The sequence below is a fragment of the Acromyrmex echinatior genome, chromosome 9 (assembly GCF_024713525.1).
Source record: "Acromyrmex echinatior isolate Ae372 chromosome 9, ASM2471352v2, whole genome shotgun sequence".
Taxonomy (NCBI): Eukaryota; Metazoa; Arthropoda; class Insecta; order Hymenoptera; family Formicidae; genus Acromyrmex; species Acromyrmex echinatior.
In genome coordinates, this window is record NC_141860.1 from 8591902 (window position 1) to 8606192 (window position 14291).

Genomic DNA, 14291 nt, shown 5'->3' on the forward strand with positions numbered 1-14291 from the left:
GCCATTTCAAAACGCCTCAAAATCATCAATTACAGGCGATCAGTATCGAACGCAATTGATGCGTTTGAGCCGAGCATTGAAAGACAAACGGCCGCAATACAACGAGAGACACGATAAAGTGATTTTGCATGCTCGACCCCATGTTGCGAAAGTGGTCAAGACATACTTGGAAACGTTGAAATGGGAAGTCCTATCCCACCCACCGTATTCTCCAGACGTTGCTCTCTCTGACTATCACTTGTTTCGATCAATGGCACACGGCCTGTCTGACCAGCACTTCCGGTCTTATGAAGAAGTAAAAAATTGAATCGATTCGTGGATTGCCTCAAAAGATGACCAGTTTTTTCGACGCGGGATTCGTACGCTGTCCGAAAGATGGGAGAAAGTAGTGGCCAGCGATGAACAATACTTTGAATCATAAATGTATAACCAGTTTTTTACAATAAAGCCTCGAATTTCGGAAAAAAACGACGGAAGCAAAATTGTACACCTAATAGTATTTTTAAAAATATTTTTTAATTTATTAATTTTTAATTCCTTTATTTCATTAATTAGCTTTTTTTCTTAAGTTTTTTTTTGTTGATTTTTTTTTGTTCCTTTAAGAAGATCCTAAAGTCTATTTTACCGATTAAACGCAATAATTTTGTCAAAGAGATATCGTATATATTACTTTTACAGATTTGGAAATCTTTCAGAATTGAAGTGTATGCATTAATACTCTGAAGCATAAAATTTATGCCGAGAACGACAAAAATTTTTAAAATTGAGATCTTTATTTTTTAGTTCAGTCTAAAGCTATCAAGTCGTGACAATATTTGCTGGATATAAAAGCAACCTGTACTTACGAAATTGGTCACTACAGACTACTAGATACACGAAGAAAGAACAGTTTATGGAATTATACTTAGGCATCTAATTCTGTATGGTTTTACGATTTATGTGTGCGTAAAATATTGGTATTGTAATGGATGTATTGATGATATTGTATGTGTATAATATACGTCCTGTATTGAATTGGTAAAGCACATATATAATACATTCTGACGGAATTTAGTTTTCATCTTACTCTAGAATTTTCTGATTTTCTAGTTTTTTTTTCTTTCAAAGTTCTTTTCTTTTTATTCTTTCTTTAGTTGTATAGAGATATAAAAAAAAGAAAAGAACTTTAAAAGAAAACAAAGAAAAGTTAGGGAAATAAAAGGAAGACCGAATTCTAACAGAATTCCTGTTTTACTGATACAATATTGTTATTTATTATAAAATGAATATCAACAGATACTATTTTGTTTCCTTTTGTTTCTTTACAATTTCTCTTCCATCTTTTTTCCAATGTTTAGGACAATAAATCTTATACAAAAAGAAAGTGGAAAAGAAAGAAAAAGATGATCGGAAAAAAGGTGACCACATAAATTGTATTTCTTAAAAGAAGTGATGCTTTTCACAAGTGATGCTTTTCACAAAATACATTTTGCGTTCGTAAAACGAAAAAAAAGAAATGTTTAATCAAATAATTGTTCTTGTAAAACTTATTCGTATGGTGCAATGATGCAATCGCAGGTGCATATTTTCACCGCAGGTGCACGAACTGTCGTCAAAATAGATACGATATTAATTACAAGAATAATTTCTCGGTTACGTGATAAAAATACGACATCATGCGCGCGTTTAAGTTAAATACATATCGACGTAAATTATGACGGAACCGTAGACGCGTGTCGTAGCGCGACATATTATAATTTCTGCGTAATCGTTATAGTTAATCATCTTAACATGTGAAACTATCATCGTAGAAAGGATGAGAGGAGGATGCATTGCGTTGGTCGACGCTTCGACCCACGGTCGATCCTTTATTCCCCCTCGACGAGAGAGCATGTCTCATCTCTCTGCTTCGCCTTTCTCGTTGCTATCCGGACGTCACAAACGTGAATATTTGAAAAACATATGATATTATTTTTTTCTTGTCTCAATAAACTCGCATTTGCAAAAATAATTAAATTTATAATCTCGCAATTTATTGGAAAATATGACGTAGAGACATTAGACCATGTCCTCTTCTTGATTACTTGCAAAGATAGATTGGTACAGATTAAATAAAATCAATTTCAATTTAAATTATTAAGTCTGACTCATCTGTTTGTAATTATGTTTCGCTTCGCTAATCGTTGGAGTTTGCTCGAACAATAATTTATATTAATATTAATGAATAAAGGCGAAATATTTGTTTTGTTATGATTGTTTTGTTATACGTGAAAGTTGAAGAAAATGATGCGCATTAGGGAAAAAAATTCCTTGAGACTGAGGCAATGCCTTGTTTATCTGCCTGCTTGCCTGCTTGTCTGCCTGCCCCTGCTGTGCAAGAATATCACCTCTCCTCTGTTTTCCGCGGAGGCTGAAACTCTTCTTCGACTTTCCCCACTTTGTCCTCATTCGTCGCAGCTGCGCATCATCCTTCGTCGTTCTCCAGGCGCGTTTCTGGTGGTCACAGAGCCGACGATGCCGATTCTCTCCTGCGCCAGCTGTGCACCGCGGCGGTGGCGGCAGCGGCGAGCCGAGTCGAGCCGAGAACAGCCACGGAAGGATAGTGTCCGGGGTGTCGGCTATGAGAGAGAAGCAAATAAGAGTGAGAGCGCGCGCGAGAGAGAGAGAGAGAGAGAGAGGGAGGGAGGGAGGGCAGCACTCTCTCTCTCCCTCCCTCTCTCTCTCCCTCCCCCCTTTCTGTTTCTCTCTGACTGCCTGCATACCCCATAGCAGGAAAGGCCGTGAGGAGTCGATGATGGGAACAAGGCGCAGGCCTCTGGATATTTGCGGAACCAGGTATCCGAAGGAACTCTAACGGCGCTGATTTGGTCCACTGGTATTCCCAGCAAGCAAATGACTCAAATTATTCGAGTACCATTCAGATGTCTATAGATACGAGGAAAGCTTCGGGTCTTATCTAGGCTCGTGGTCATCTTAGATGCTTGAAGATCGTCGATATGTTGCAAGGTTAAACCATGAGATTCCGATGATCAGTAAAGTATACGCTAGAAAAGTATGTTTTTTTTTCATTATAGATTGCAATAATATTAATCCAATTCTTTTAAATTAACTTCTGTTTCTCAAAGGAAGAATAATTTTTCTTGAAAAAGCTTTAATTCTTGGAGCACTTATGAATAAATAATTCATGAGCATAATACGGATTAATGTCCGAGAGAAATATTCCGATTGAAGTACTCTTTGAAAAAACTTTACTTAAACTTATTGAAACTGCAGAAGCTCATGTCAAGATCCATGCGAACGAAGGAGAGAAGGTCACGTGCGAGAGAAGGCGAGAGGATAGAAGTGCCGGAAATCAGTCTGTCCTTGTTTAAGTAAACTGCCAAGCAGGTCTTTTCTGCTGTTAAGGCTGTTCTCTTCTTCGTTTCTTTCGACGACTTTTCTTCGTTCTCGATTCTCGATCAAGAGACCCACGCGAACGACTAAGAGTGGGGAGAGAAGGAGAAGAAGAAGGCTAACAATGAATCGCAAAAACACTCTTAACGGAGCCTCCACGAAGACTTCTCCAAATCGTTCTCTACTCGAAGTTGCAAGAGAAAAACTGTAATATCAGTACAATGTTTCTGGAAACATAAAATTTGAATAGACGTTAATTGTGTGTTAGACATATATTCGCTAATCGATAAAACAATCTCAATTTTTAGAGATATATTATTATATAATTAAGTGGATACTTTTTAAGAATAATTGTTTAATTTTTTTTATCGCGATTTAAACGATAAAAATGATAAAATTTTTGTTATAGTAACTAATATTAATTAAAACTACTATTTTTAATGAAATAGTTTGAGTAATAAGTTAGTAAAAAATTAATGAAATTTAGAGGTACCCCTTTTTCCGTTCTTAAGACTTCTTCGTTTTATGCTATCATAATTAGCTTCGCATGGACGTTCCACTTATGATTGATTTCTTGATTGACTATAAGAGCAACAGCACCAATAATTTGTTGGTCAATCAAGATTAATCAATATCTTAATCAATTAAGATAATAACGGATACAGTTTAAAACGTTTGAAGAGGGAGGGTCAATTTGTTGTGCTATTTATCTTTTCGAAGGGATGAACTACGAAAAAAATATAATTGATCAATTTTTTTCTTTAGTTAAGTAATCTACATATCTGTGATCTAATTTTATAATTTCTTTTAATTAAAAATACCTAACCATTTTTATTTGACATTTGTACATAACTCTTTGTTAATACAATAGAATTTAAACAGGTAATTTTATTTTTTTGTGCAAGTCGTAATAAAGGATTTGATATAACGCCATTTAGTACGTTAATTTGCTTTAAAAATAAAAAAAAATAAATCGTGTAAAGAGAAGAAAATGCGGATAAAAACTGGAACGTTATCCAATTAAAAAAATCATCAATTTCATGAGATTAATAATTTGCTTAATGAAACAGATTCTATGTTATCGTGATTATCCGGTATATTGATTGTCGATAGCTTTTTGGATATAATCAAATTTTTGTTTTTCTTTTTTTGTGCCGCGAAAAATATTATAAATTATAGATATCATAATCGATGACAATAGAACGATTTGCGATTTATGTAAATTACGAAAATCAACCTAACCCCTCGGCGGGTCACTCTAGTAGCGAGAGATTTTAATGCTATTGAAATAGATTCAGAAGGTCATTCTTCGATATATATCTCCTGAATTATTAAACCCCATATAATTTTTGTTTTTACAAGACATGAAATTATCGAATTAAATATGTGATAAAAAGTCAAATTTTTATTATTATATTTTCTTAAGAATTATTTATTAAATCTTTAATCATTAACCTATTTTTTAATATAGATTTTTAATTATTTTAAGATTTTTGATATTAAAGAAGTCATCGTTGTAGCGATAAGATATATGCGAGGAACTTGCGAAATTCATATATATATATATATATGAAATATATACATATATGGAATAATACATATTTATATATGGAAAGAACGGTTTTGTTAAAGCATTTAAAAAGTAGCTGGATAGAGATCTGAAAATAATATTGTTAGAGAGAGATCAATAAGTATATAGGACGCTAAAGCTAATTGCTGGAATGTTAAACATTTTTGCAGAATTGCTTATTGTGCTTGAGCGTTCTACATATGTAATTTAGTTTTGATCTAATAAAATCATCAGATCGAACTAAATTTTTAGATACTTTTATTTTAGCAAAAAATTTCCATATAATAACGTAATATGTAATCAGTTTGATCTGCTCGAAGATTGAATACGATTAAAATAAACGTTTATATTATCATCTTTTGGAAACCAGAATGATAAATAGTTGGTGTTGTAATTGAATCAAAAGAACATTTTCTTTGCTACACAAAACATGGAATCTCTATATGTTACTTATTGAGTGCGCGATGATTAAATCGCTGGTCGTTGACACAGCGGTTACTATGTCGACAAGGACTTCTTCATCTCTGTCGGTACCATCGTACTCGTATTACGAATAATCGTCGAGAGTGCGCATCTAGAGGAACGACGCGTAACCCAACACGCCCCGCGAGGGGGAGGACTTGAGGTCACTCAGACGAATGGAGCATTGCATGAACAAGAAAATGTTGTGCTGCGAAGAGAAAAAAAAGATAGACGCTTTATTGAAAGACGCTCTGAAGTTGTATCTCCAAGAGCATCTCGAGAGCTGCAACTAATATACGGAAAGAACGATTTTGCTGAAATATCTTAAAGTTTATCTAGCTATAGATCTGAAAATAATTTTATTTGAATCATCAAAATAATTATATAGAGCGCTGAAACTTTTGAATGTTAAAAATTTTCATTTGTTCTGATTCATTGTATAATATATAATAAATTAATATAAAGTTTGTTAGTATATTTATAAATAATGCATAATTGCTTATTTAAAAAAGTATCGTTTTGTCTACGTATTTCTTTTTGAAGCAACTATGCGTTTTCTTTATTAATTGAGTGATTTATCTCATAACTCTGTTTAGAAAAGCATTAAGGTATAATTATCAAAAAATTAATAGTTTATGTCTTTACAAGATATTTAACATTTTATGTCAAAATGTGCCAGCATAGAATGTAAAATATGTATCTCATGAACTATTGATTTTCCGGTAACTTTACCTTAACTTTTATATGTGGAATAATGAGAGGAATCATATTGTGTAAAAAAAATTATAAAATATTATAATTCTATTTAAAAAATGACTATACATTTATATAACCTTAAAAAAATTGATTTTTTCAAAAATTAACTTTACTAATATTTGCATCCCTTCAGACTATATAATTTTTATCTTAATTATTTTTCCATATCTTTTATATTTTTCGAGATATTCAACTCATTTGAAATGAGTCATTCTGTATATATAATTTATTTAATGTAGTTATAAAGTGTTTTTGTAATTCAATGTATAACAATGAAGAAGTCTTGAATTGTTTGTTTGTGTGATATTTTAAAGTTAATGATCTGAAATTGGTTGCTCAAAAGTAATCACTCTAATTGTTCTAAGCGTTCTATATAATTATTTTAATGGTCCAAATTATTTTTACACCTATGTCTATATATATATATATATTTAAATTTTTTAATATTTTAGCAAAATTTTTTCCAACATATATGTAGAAAAATAGTTATAAAGAATGGGAATGCACCGGAGCGTAAAATTATCGGATATCTGATGGCGTCACATTGTTTTTGGATATCCAGTAGGGTAATTATCCAGCTGAACATTGGATATTTTTCTGAATATCTGAAAAGTGGCTTCCAAAAGAAGACAGCAAGGAAAAAATAGCGATAATTTTCTTTATCTTCTCCCAACGTGAAAAGAAAGAGAAAAGAGAGATGAACTGTGCAAGAAATTAGTTGAAGAGAATAAAATTCTGCATTAATGATGTAAATTATCAATATAAAATTTCAACTGGATACATATTACTGGATACTAATGATATTCGGTTATCCGAATAGTAAAAACGTGCTGGATACCGAATATTTCCCAGATATCCGGTACATCCCTAAATAGAAAACACAGTCATACAAATTACAAAAATATTCAAAGTAATGCATAAAAGAGATAGAAATAAATTTGTTTTATATATATTTGTATAATATATAGTTATTTAAAGTTGAGATATATAAATATCAATTTTCTTCACACATTTAATTTATAAATAATATATAAATAAAAAATAGATAAAAAATAGATAAAAAGTATATAAATAGCATGATATTTATTCGTTTCCTCAACTTTATTGTATGTTATATAAATTATATAATATAAAAAATTGTATAAACACACACACACACACACACACACACACACAAACACACACACACACACACACACACACATCTCAACTTTAAATAACTGATGACAAAGTCCAAATTTTAATGACCAACAAATTCTAACTATAACGGAAAAAGATGTAACAGCACATATAAATCGTTTAAGTGATAAGATGGTTACGTACTTTAATAATAGAGATGTTCTTGAATATAGAATGTTCTGTTATACACTTTTATAGACAAAATAAAAGAAGTATAACATAAAAGGAAAGAAAAAGAATCATTTACATAACAATGATACCTTGTTGAATAAAAGCGTATGTTTAAAAGCGAAAATCTCAGTTTGACTTTTATATTTTTCGAATCCTTACAAAATAAACATTTATTGTCACGAAGTGATAACATCAAAAAGACAAAGAGATCAATTATTAAAAATAATAATAGAAATAATAAAAATAAAGACTACAAAGATTATGAAATCAAAAGAGATTAAATACACAGTAGACATTTAAATCATTAATAATACTGATATCACAATGATGATACCATTTATTATTGGAAATTCCATTCTCCACGTTTTATAACAAGTGTTAAAAACGAAGTACGCAAATGTTTCAAGAGAATGTAAGCGAATACAAGAAGATGATTGTTAGCGAAGAGATAACAAGAAGAAATATACAAATAGTGAAAACTATAAGTGATATATAAGAATATTGGCAGAGAGTGAAAGCCAGGTCGGCGGTTGATCGCGGCGGATAAATGCGGAAAACCGTGCGACGGCGTGTGCGCCACAAGGGGTGGCGAACCCCCTAAAGGACCCTCGGTACATGGTAGCGGTGACCTCCCGTCGCCCCACCCCCGCATCTCCCCCCTCGCCGACGGCCTTCGCGCGCGCGGCAGTCTTCCTTGCAACCCCAGGTTGTACGTCCCCCTCTCCACGACGTCCTCGTCATCCCTGCCGCGACGGCAACGGCGGCGCACGATCATTGGTTCACAGGTTCACGCAGGCAACGAAGAGGTACACGCAGCTGCTGTGCCAGTGTGTCCGCCACCTCTTGCGCTACGGATCTGAGTGAGAGACCAGTGTTCGGAGTAGTGCCGTGAGCGCGGGTAAATTTGTCGTCGTCGTCGCCGCCGCCGTCGTCGTTATCGTTGACAACGTCGTCATTTATCGTTATTTATCGTCATTGTCGTCGCTGTCATTGCCGTTTTCATCGTCATCGCTACATCGCGTCGCTCTTCGCGTCCTCGTTATCTCTTCACATGGCTCCAACTACCCCTTGCTTCCTTTATCCTCGTCTTCCTAACATATACGCGTTCACTTCCGGTGCCAACATCCGTCGCAAGAAGTGAGTATCACGCGCGCTCTCTTTCTCTCTTGCGCTTTCCATCTGTCTAATGGTATCCTCCTCTCGGTCCTTCACGTTCTCCATAGTCCACACGATGTCTCTTGCCGGGTGTCGTATACCTCTGATGCCGGCCGGTTGCATTGCCGGCTTTAATAACGCCATCTTGTTGGTAAATGGGAATAGCAGCCGATTGTCGTAGCCGCGACGTTCACCGAGGCGACACCTCTCGCGGACGTTACGTACTCGATCTTCTCCTCTTTCTTCGCCAGTCTCTCTAACACACATGCTCTTCTCTCTCAGTCTCTCGCTTTTCCACTACCCCTATGATATCAGTTTTCGACTTCATCAATTTCTAAGTTCGAAAGTTGAATAGGATAACGAAAATGTCTTTGACATAATTGTTCTTCAATTATTCTCTCTACCTGACTGAATTTTTATTCCTTTTCTCGTCGTTTTCTCTTTTTTTTATCAAGTCAAAAAAAGAGGATTAACTTTTCCCCCACTGCGTCTTTTTCATGTACAGGCTACCAAAAAGATCAGGTCCGTATAGTCTACGATCTATTTAGATCATGATTGGCTCGAGTATTACTCTCACGCTTCCCTTGACAACCAGTCTCACCCAGCAGTCGAAACAAAGAATTCATCCAAGATACATCTCGAAGTCAGAAGAGGAATCGCATTCGAGGACGGACAAGTCGGTCGCTTATCATTCACCGTTCGTCATTAATTAGTCTCGCGTGAATTTCGGGGGGGTCTCGCGTGATTATCGTCTCTCGACCACCGCCGTTCGCGATCACGTTCTTCCGTTCTTCGCGCTCGCGAGATTGTGCGTTTATGTGCGCGCGCGCGCGCATGTGCACGCCGGACTCAGTCGACGCTTTGTCCTCCTGTGCTTCTTGATAGGCCGTTTTCGACGACGATAAGAGAGAGATCGTGCCGTTTAGGATGCCGCAGTGCGCGGTGGCCACGTGCCGCAACAGCCATCGTCGTACCCGCAAGCAGTCGGTGCGATACCACCGTTTCCCGCACAATACCGAATTGCGCGAGTCATGGGTGCGTGCATGTGGTCGTGCACCTTTGGCAAATGGAGAACCACCGTTCAACATCAAAACGGCGCGAATCTGCTCCCGGCACTTCCTGGAGGAATTTTACGAGGATGAAAGCAGGGAGCAGATCATGCAAGGTAATCAGAAGAGGAACCGACTGCGCTTGGGCGCGGTACCTACCATAGATGTGCCAGTATTAGTAGAGCCTTGTTTTAAGTTGCTTCGCGAGACAGACAAGAAACGGTCTGCAACACGTGTTAAAATTTCGAACATCATGACGATTTCTAATCGACCGGATACTCGCCAACCCTGTAAAAGGACCCATGAAGACGAAGAAGATGAAGGTAGCAGTGAAACTAAGACGGTTTCACCTGTTATCAAAGAACGTGCTGAACGAAATCAGAAGAAACGTCCGAAGTTGGACCAACAAGAATGTTTCCTATTGGCGATCGGTCTTGTACACGTCAGCAATGTATGGTGAGTTATTTTAAATGGCCGCCATAGGCTCATGGCTTTTTATTTTCGATATATATATATATATATATATATATATATATATATATATAATATATAAAATAAAACAAAAAATATACGTAACATTATATATACATCTATAATATAGCAAAAAAAAAATAGTTTTAAGAAAAAGATTTTAAAATAAGAAAATTTAATGCAAGAACACTGAAAAAGTGTTTGATTTTAAGATAATTTTTAAATATTTAAATTTTAAACTATGTTTTAAACTTTTTCATCTAAAACATCTTTAAATGTTTAAAAAACGAAAATAAAAATAAAACATTTTAATATCATAAAATTAAACACTTCTTTTTTGAGTGAAAACTCAACGCTGCTTTATATATAATAATATTTAATATTTGAATTATATTAATTGGTTAATAAAATCTCATTATTTTAAGTAATTTTATCAAGTAATTTTAAGTTGTAACGATTTTTATCATATTTTTGTAGTATAAAAGTTATCTTGTTACAAAATGATATATATATTTTTGCAACAATTATTTATTTACTCATTTTATATTATATCTTAATTAATAAAATATTTGATTCTTAATAAGAATTTTTTTATATTTATTGCATTTAGCATAGATAGGGAAGCATCTCACTTGATCAGCCTTAAGCTTTTTCACGTTCGGAAATCACATCGAGATATCAATTTATCCTTTAACATTTGGTGTAATAAGGATAAAATGATATCTTGGGACTCTTGCCAATCACAATCAAACTATATGCACTCAATCACCAATCATAATAGAGTTGCTGTCCTTTCCCTTTTCTTTGGAATCATTCTTTTCCTTAGGGTTTGTCCACTGGAATTTTCTAAAAGCATTTGGGTATAGGCACATTTTTTCTTTGACTCCTCCCATGCTATTCTGTATTCTGTACAATTGTATAAAACTAATAGGAAACAATCGTCAAATATGAGAAGACTGATCGACTATGATTGGTCAATTTTTTACATTAAATTAGTACTACTAATGAACAATTAGATGTGAAGTAATTATTTGTTGACTGGTCTGACCAAATCAATTTTACTATCTATACGCCCACAATTTTTTATGTGCATCTGGGATTGCAAGAGAAATGCTCGGAGTTTTTAGTCCGTAAATTCTAATTTTGAAAATCTTATATGGTAACTCTCTAAATCATAACAAAGAATCATTAATTGTTTACCGAAAATAATTATTAGGCGTGGGAATTAATTCGTAGCGTTTTACAAGTGATGGGAAGTACTTTCATTAATGTATTTTTTAATGCTCATGTGAAATAAATAACATTCTTTCATTAAAAAACGCTACGAATTAATTCCAACACTAATATTATATAGGGCGTTACTTTTAACCAATACAAGTTTTACATTAAATTTTGTTTAATTTTAATTAATCTTATCACGTTTTGATACATAATATCTTACTACATACATACTATTTTTATATTTAAAATTCGATATATCTTATAAATCCACAAAAATGCATATGCACATAGTATTCAAATATAAAATATCTATAATATTTTTATGGTCTTTTATCAAATCATATCGGAGCAAAGTAACGTATGAAAATATAATTATGTATTTATGTTATATTTTAATAAATTTATTTATCTAAGTTTTATAACACATGCTTACATGCTTGTATCTGAGATAACAAAAATATGAGCAACTTAATTGTTTTTTAATATGTCGTAGTCTTAATATGTCCTTTTGTAGTTGTAGTGTACTGTACTTTCTTTGTAGTTACTATGTCAGTGAAATAATATTTTTAAAAATAGCGTATATTATATGAGAAATTATAGGAATCTCAAATCTTTTGCTCAATAGAAATTCTTTGAATGAAAATACCATTGTCCTTCGGGGAAACAGTAGGCTTTTCGCTGTAGACTTACACTCGCTTTTCGTTGCATTCCGTATGAAGGTTTATTGTGTTTAGTCGTGCAGAACATTGAGGACGATGCAAAAATGATAATAATATGGAAAGTACATCTTGTATAATACAATGAAATATAAAAGGCCTGGGCAGGTATTAATTATTCGGAATGGATTCCGATCGGAATTGATCAATTATTTCCTAGCTTTTTGTTATGTTTTCTGAAGAAGAGAAATCAAAATAATTCTGATCGGAAATCCGAATAGTTTCATAAGTGCTATAACAGGTAGGCTATATAGGGACATATAAGGAAAAATATTGTAGGTATTTTACATACCTGTTTTTTTTTATACTTAAAGACTGAACTTTTTGCACGTCTTTTATCTTTTTCTCTCTAATGTGAAAAGAAAAAGAAGAAAGCTAACACAAGAAGTTCCGGACTTGGAAAAAGATTAGGTCTAGGGTCCTTTTCTAAATCCAGAACTTCTAAAACAGTCTACGACCTATTTGACTTCACAATTTTTTTAATGTCTGTTTCTCAATTCAAATTTGAAAATTAATGTTAGATTAAAAAGAGAAAATGTTTGAACATTAAAATATACTCAATATGACTTAAATAGCGCTTTTTCTTTTTTCATCCGTATAAATATTTGAACGACAATGTTTTAATCAACAATCTTTCGATCGACAATCTTTTTTTAAATGTTCATACATATTTCCTTTTTTGAATCTGCTTATCAATTTTCAATTTTTTGGATTTAGAAAAAGATATTAGAAAAAGATCATAAAGCTTATACAAGGCTCAGTAATGGTTTTTGTAGTTTTTTTCTATGCATCAAATATGTAAAACTTGTTTCTCATAAGGCATCTTTGATACATCGCAGCTCAATACTATCCAATATCCTTGTCTGTAACATCTTTTGTTTACCACATTATAAGCTACATTATATGTGAAAATTAACTCATTTCATCTAAATCCAATTTTCCATATAATTAGTGCAATATTTGCAATCGTTATGATGATGAAAAGATTTAAGCATCACAGAATAATCCATGATGTTCCTTGCTATTTATGTAAAACGTCGATTCACGGAATAATGCGTGTTTTAAACATGCGTGGAGAACAAGATTACTAATTACATGCACATGATGAATTTCTGAAAATTGATTCTGACCATTTCAACGATGTGAAATTAATTTTATAAATGTATATTTTTGCTGTTTCATTTATTTTGCTTTGAAAAATTTAAAAAGTTCGAAAGAAATCAATTTAATAGATCTGATTTTTGTTGCTGCACTGAACGACTGGACTGCACTTTTTATCTCGCTGTCGCAGAACTTCAAATATGTACCTATTTCATTTTAAGTACAACAAATGTATACTAGTTTAGTTATAAAGAACAAACCTAACATTGTTGCATTTCTACAGTTCCGAAAAGTCCTGTTTATAATGTTTAAAATATAACTTTTTCTTTTATTCTATAAAGGAGAATAGATAAAATAAACTACTGGATTTATGTCTATCAAAATCGAGTAATTGTACCATATTCCTTAATACAAAACTTTAATTTTAATAAAAAAGTGAAAGGAATTTATTCTCTGAATAAAAAACAACATTACATAAACACTTCAAAAAGTGTAAAATTGAGCTAAAGAAGAAACATTTAATTGTTTATATTTTAGAATTCAGCCAGTTGTTTTAAATTTGGATTTTTTAATTTTTGTTTATGGTTTGAAAAAAAATTCTTTTGGACAAAAAATTTGTAGAAAAATATCTGTTGAAAAATTTTTGCGGAAATTGTAGAAAAATATCTGGCAAAATTTGATAAACCCAAAATATATTATAGTTTATGTACACATAAATATAGAATGTAGTCCCAGCATTAATATAACAAATTTTAATCATATAGTTATTTGAGTATAATGTTTTCCGTTGCATTTGCTTAATGATGCACAATAATAAAGCAATAATGCTTAAACTTGGCATCTTTTCAATAGCATTTTGAAATGCACTTTGATTAATGCAGTTGACTCATGTTGCTATAATTTGTTGCATATAAATTGTGTGATACGTCTAGTCTTACAATTAGTCTCGAATCCAAGATCGTTATTGGTGCGCGTTATCGATATCGAAAAAAACATTATCGCTTGTGCTATTCTAAAATAATGACGTATGCAAATACAATCTTATACAAAGAGCTATGTAGATAACGG

General features: G+C 33.0%; 1 protein-coding gene across 6 annotated transcripts in view; it reads left to right on the forward strand.

Annotated features, from left to right (window-relative positions):
* LOC105149070 (uncharacterized) overlaps window positions 1–14291 on the forward strand; it is a 51047-nt gene that overhangs the window by 14205 nt on the left and 22551 nt on the right. Inside the window, exon 1 of one of the 6 annotated variants that reach the window (XM_011061221.2) lies at window positions 2701–10170. The exons of the other annotated variants lie outside the window; for them this stretch is intronic. Coding sequence (XP_011059523.2) covers window positions 9593–10170 — 578 coding nt within the window. The 5' untranslated portion in view covers window positions 2701–9592. Of the gene's footprint in view, window positions 1–2700; window positions 10171–14291 lie in introns of those variants that run through there. 6 annotated transcript variants of the gene reach the window in all.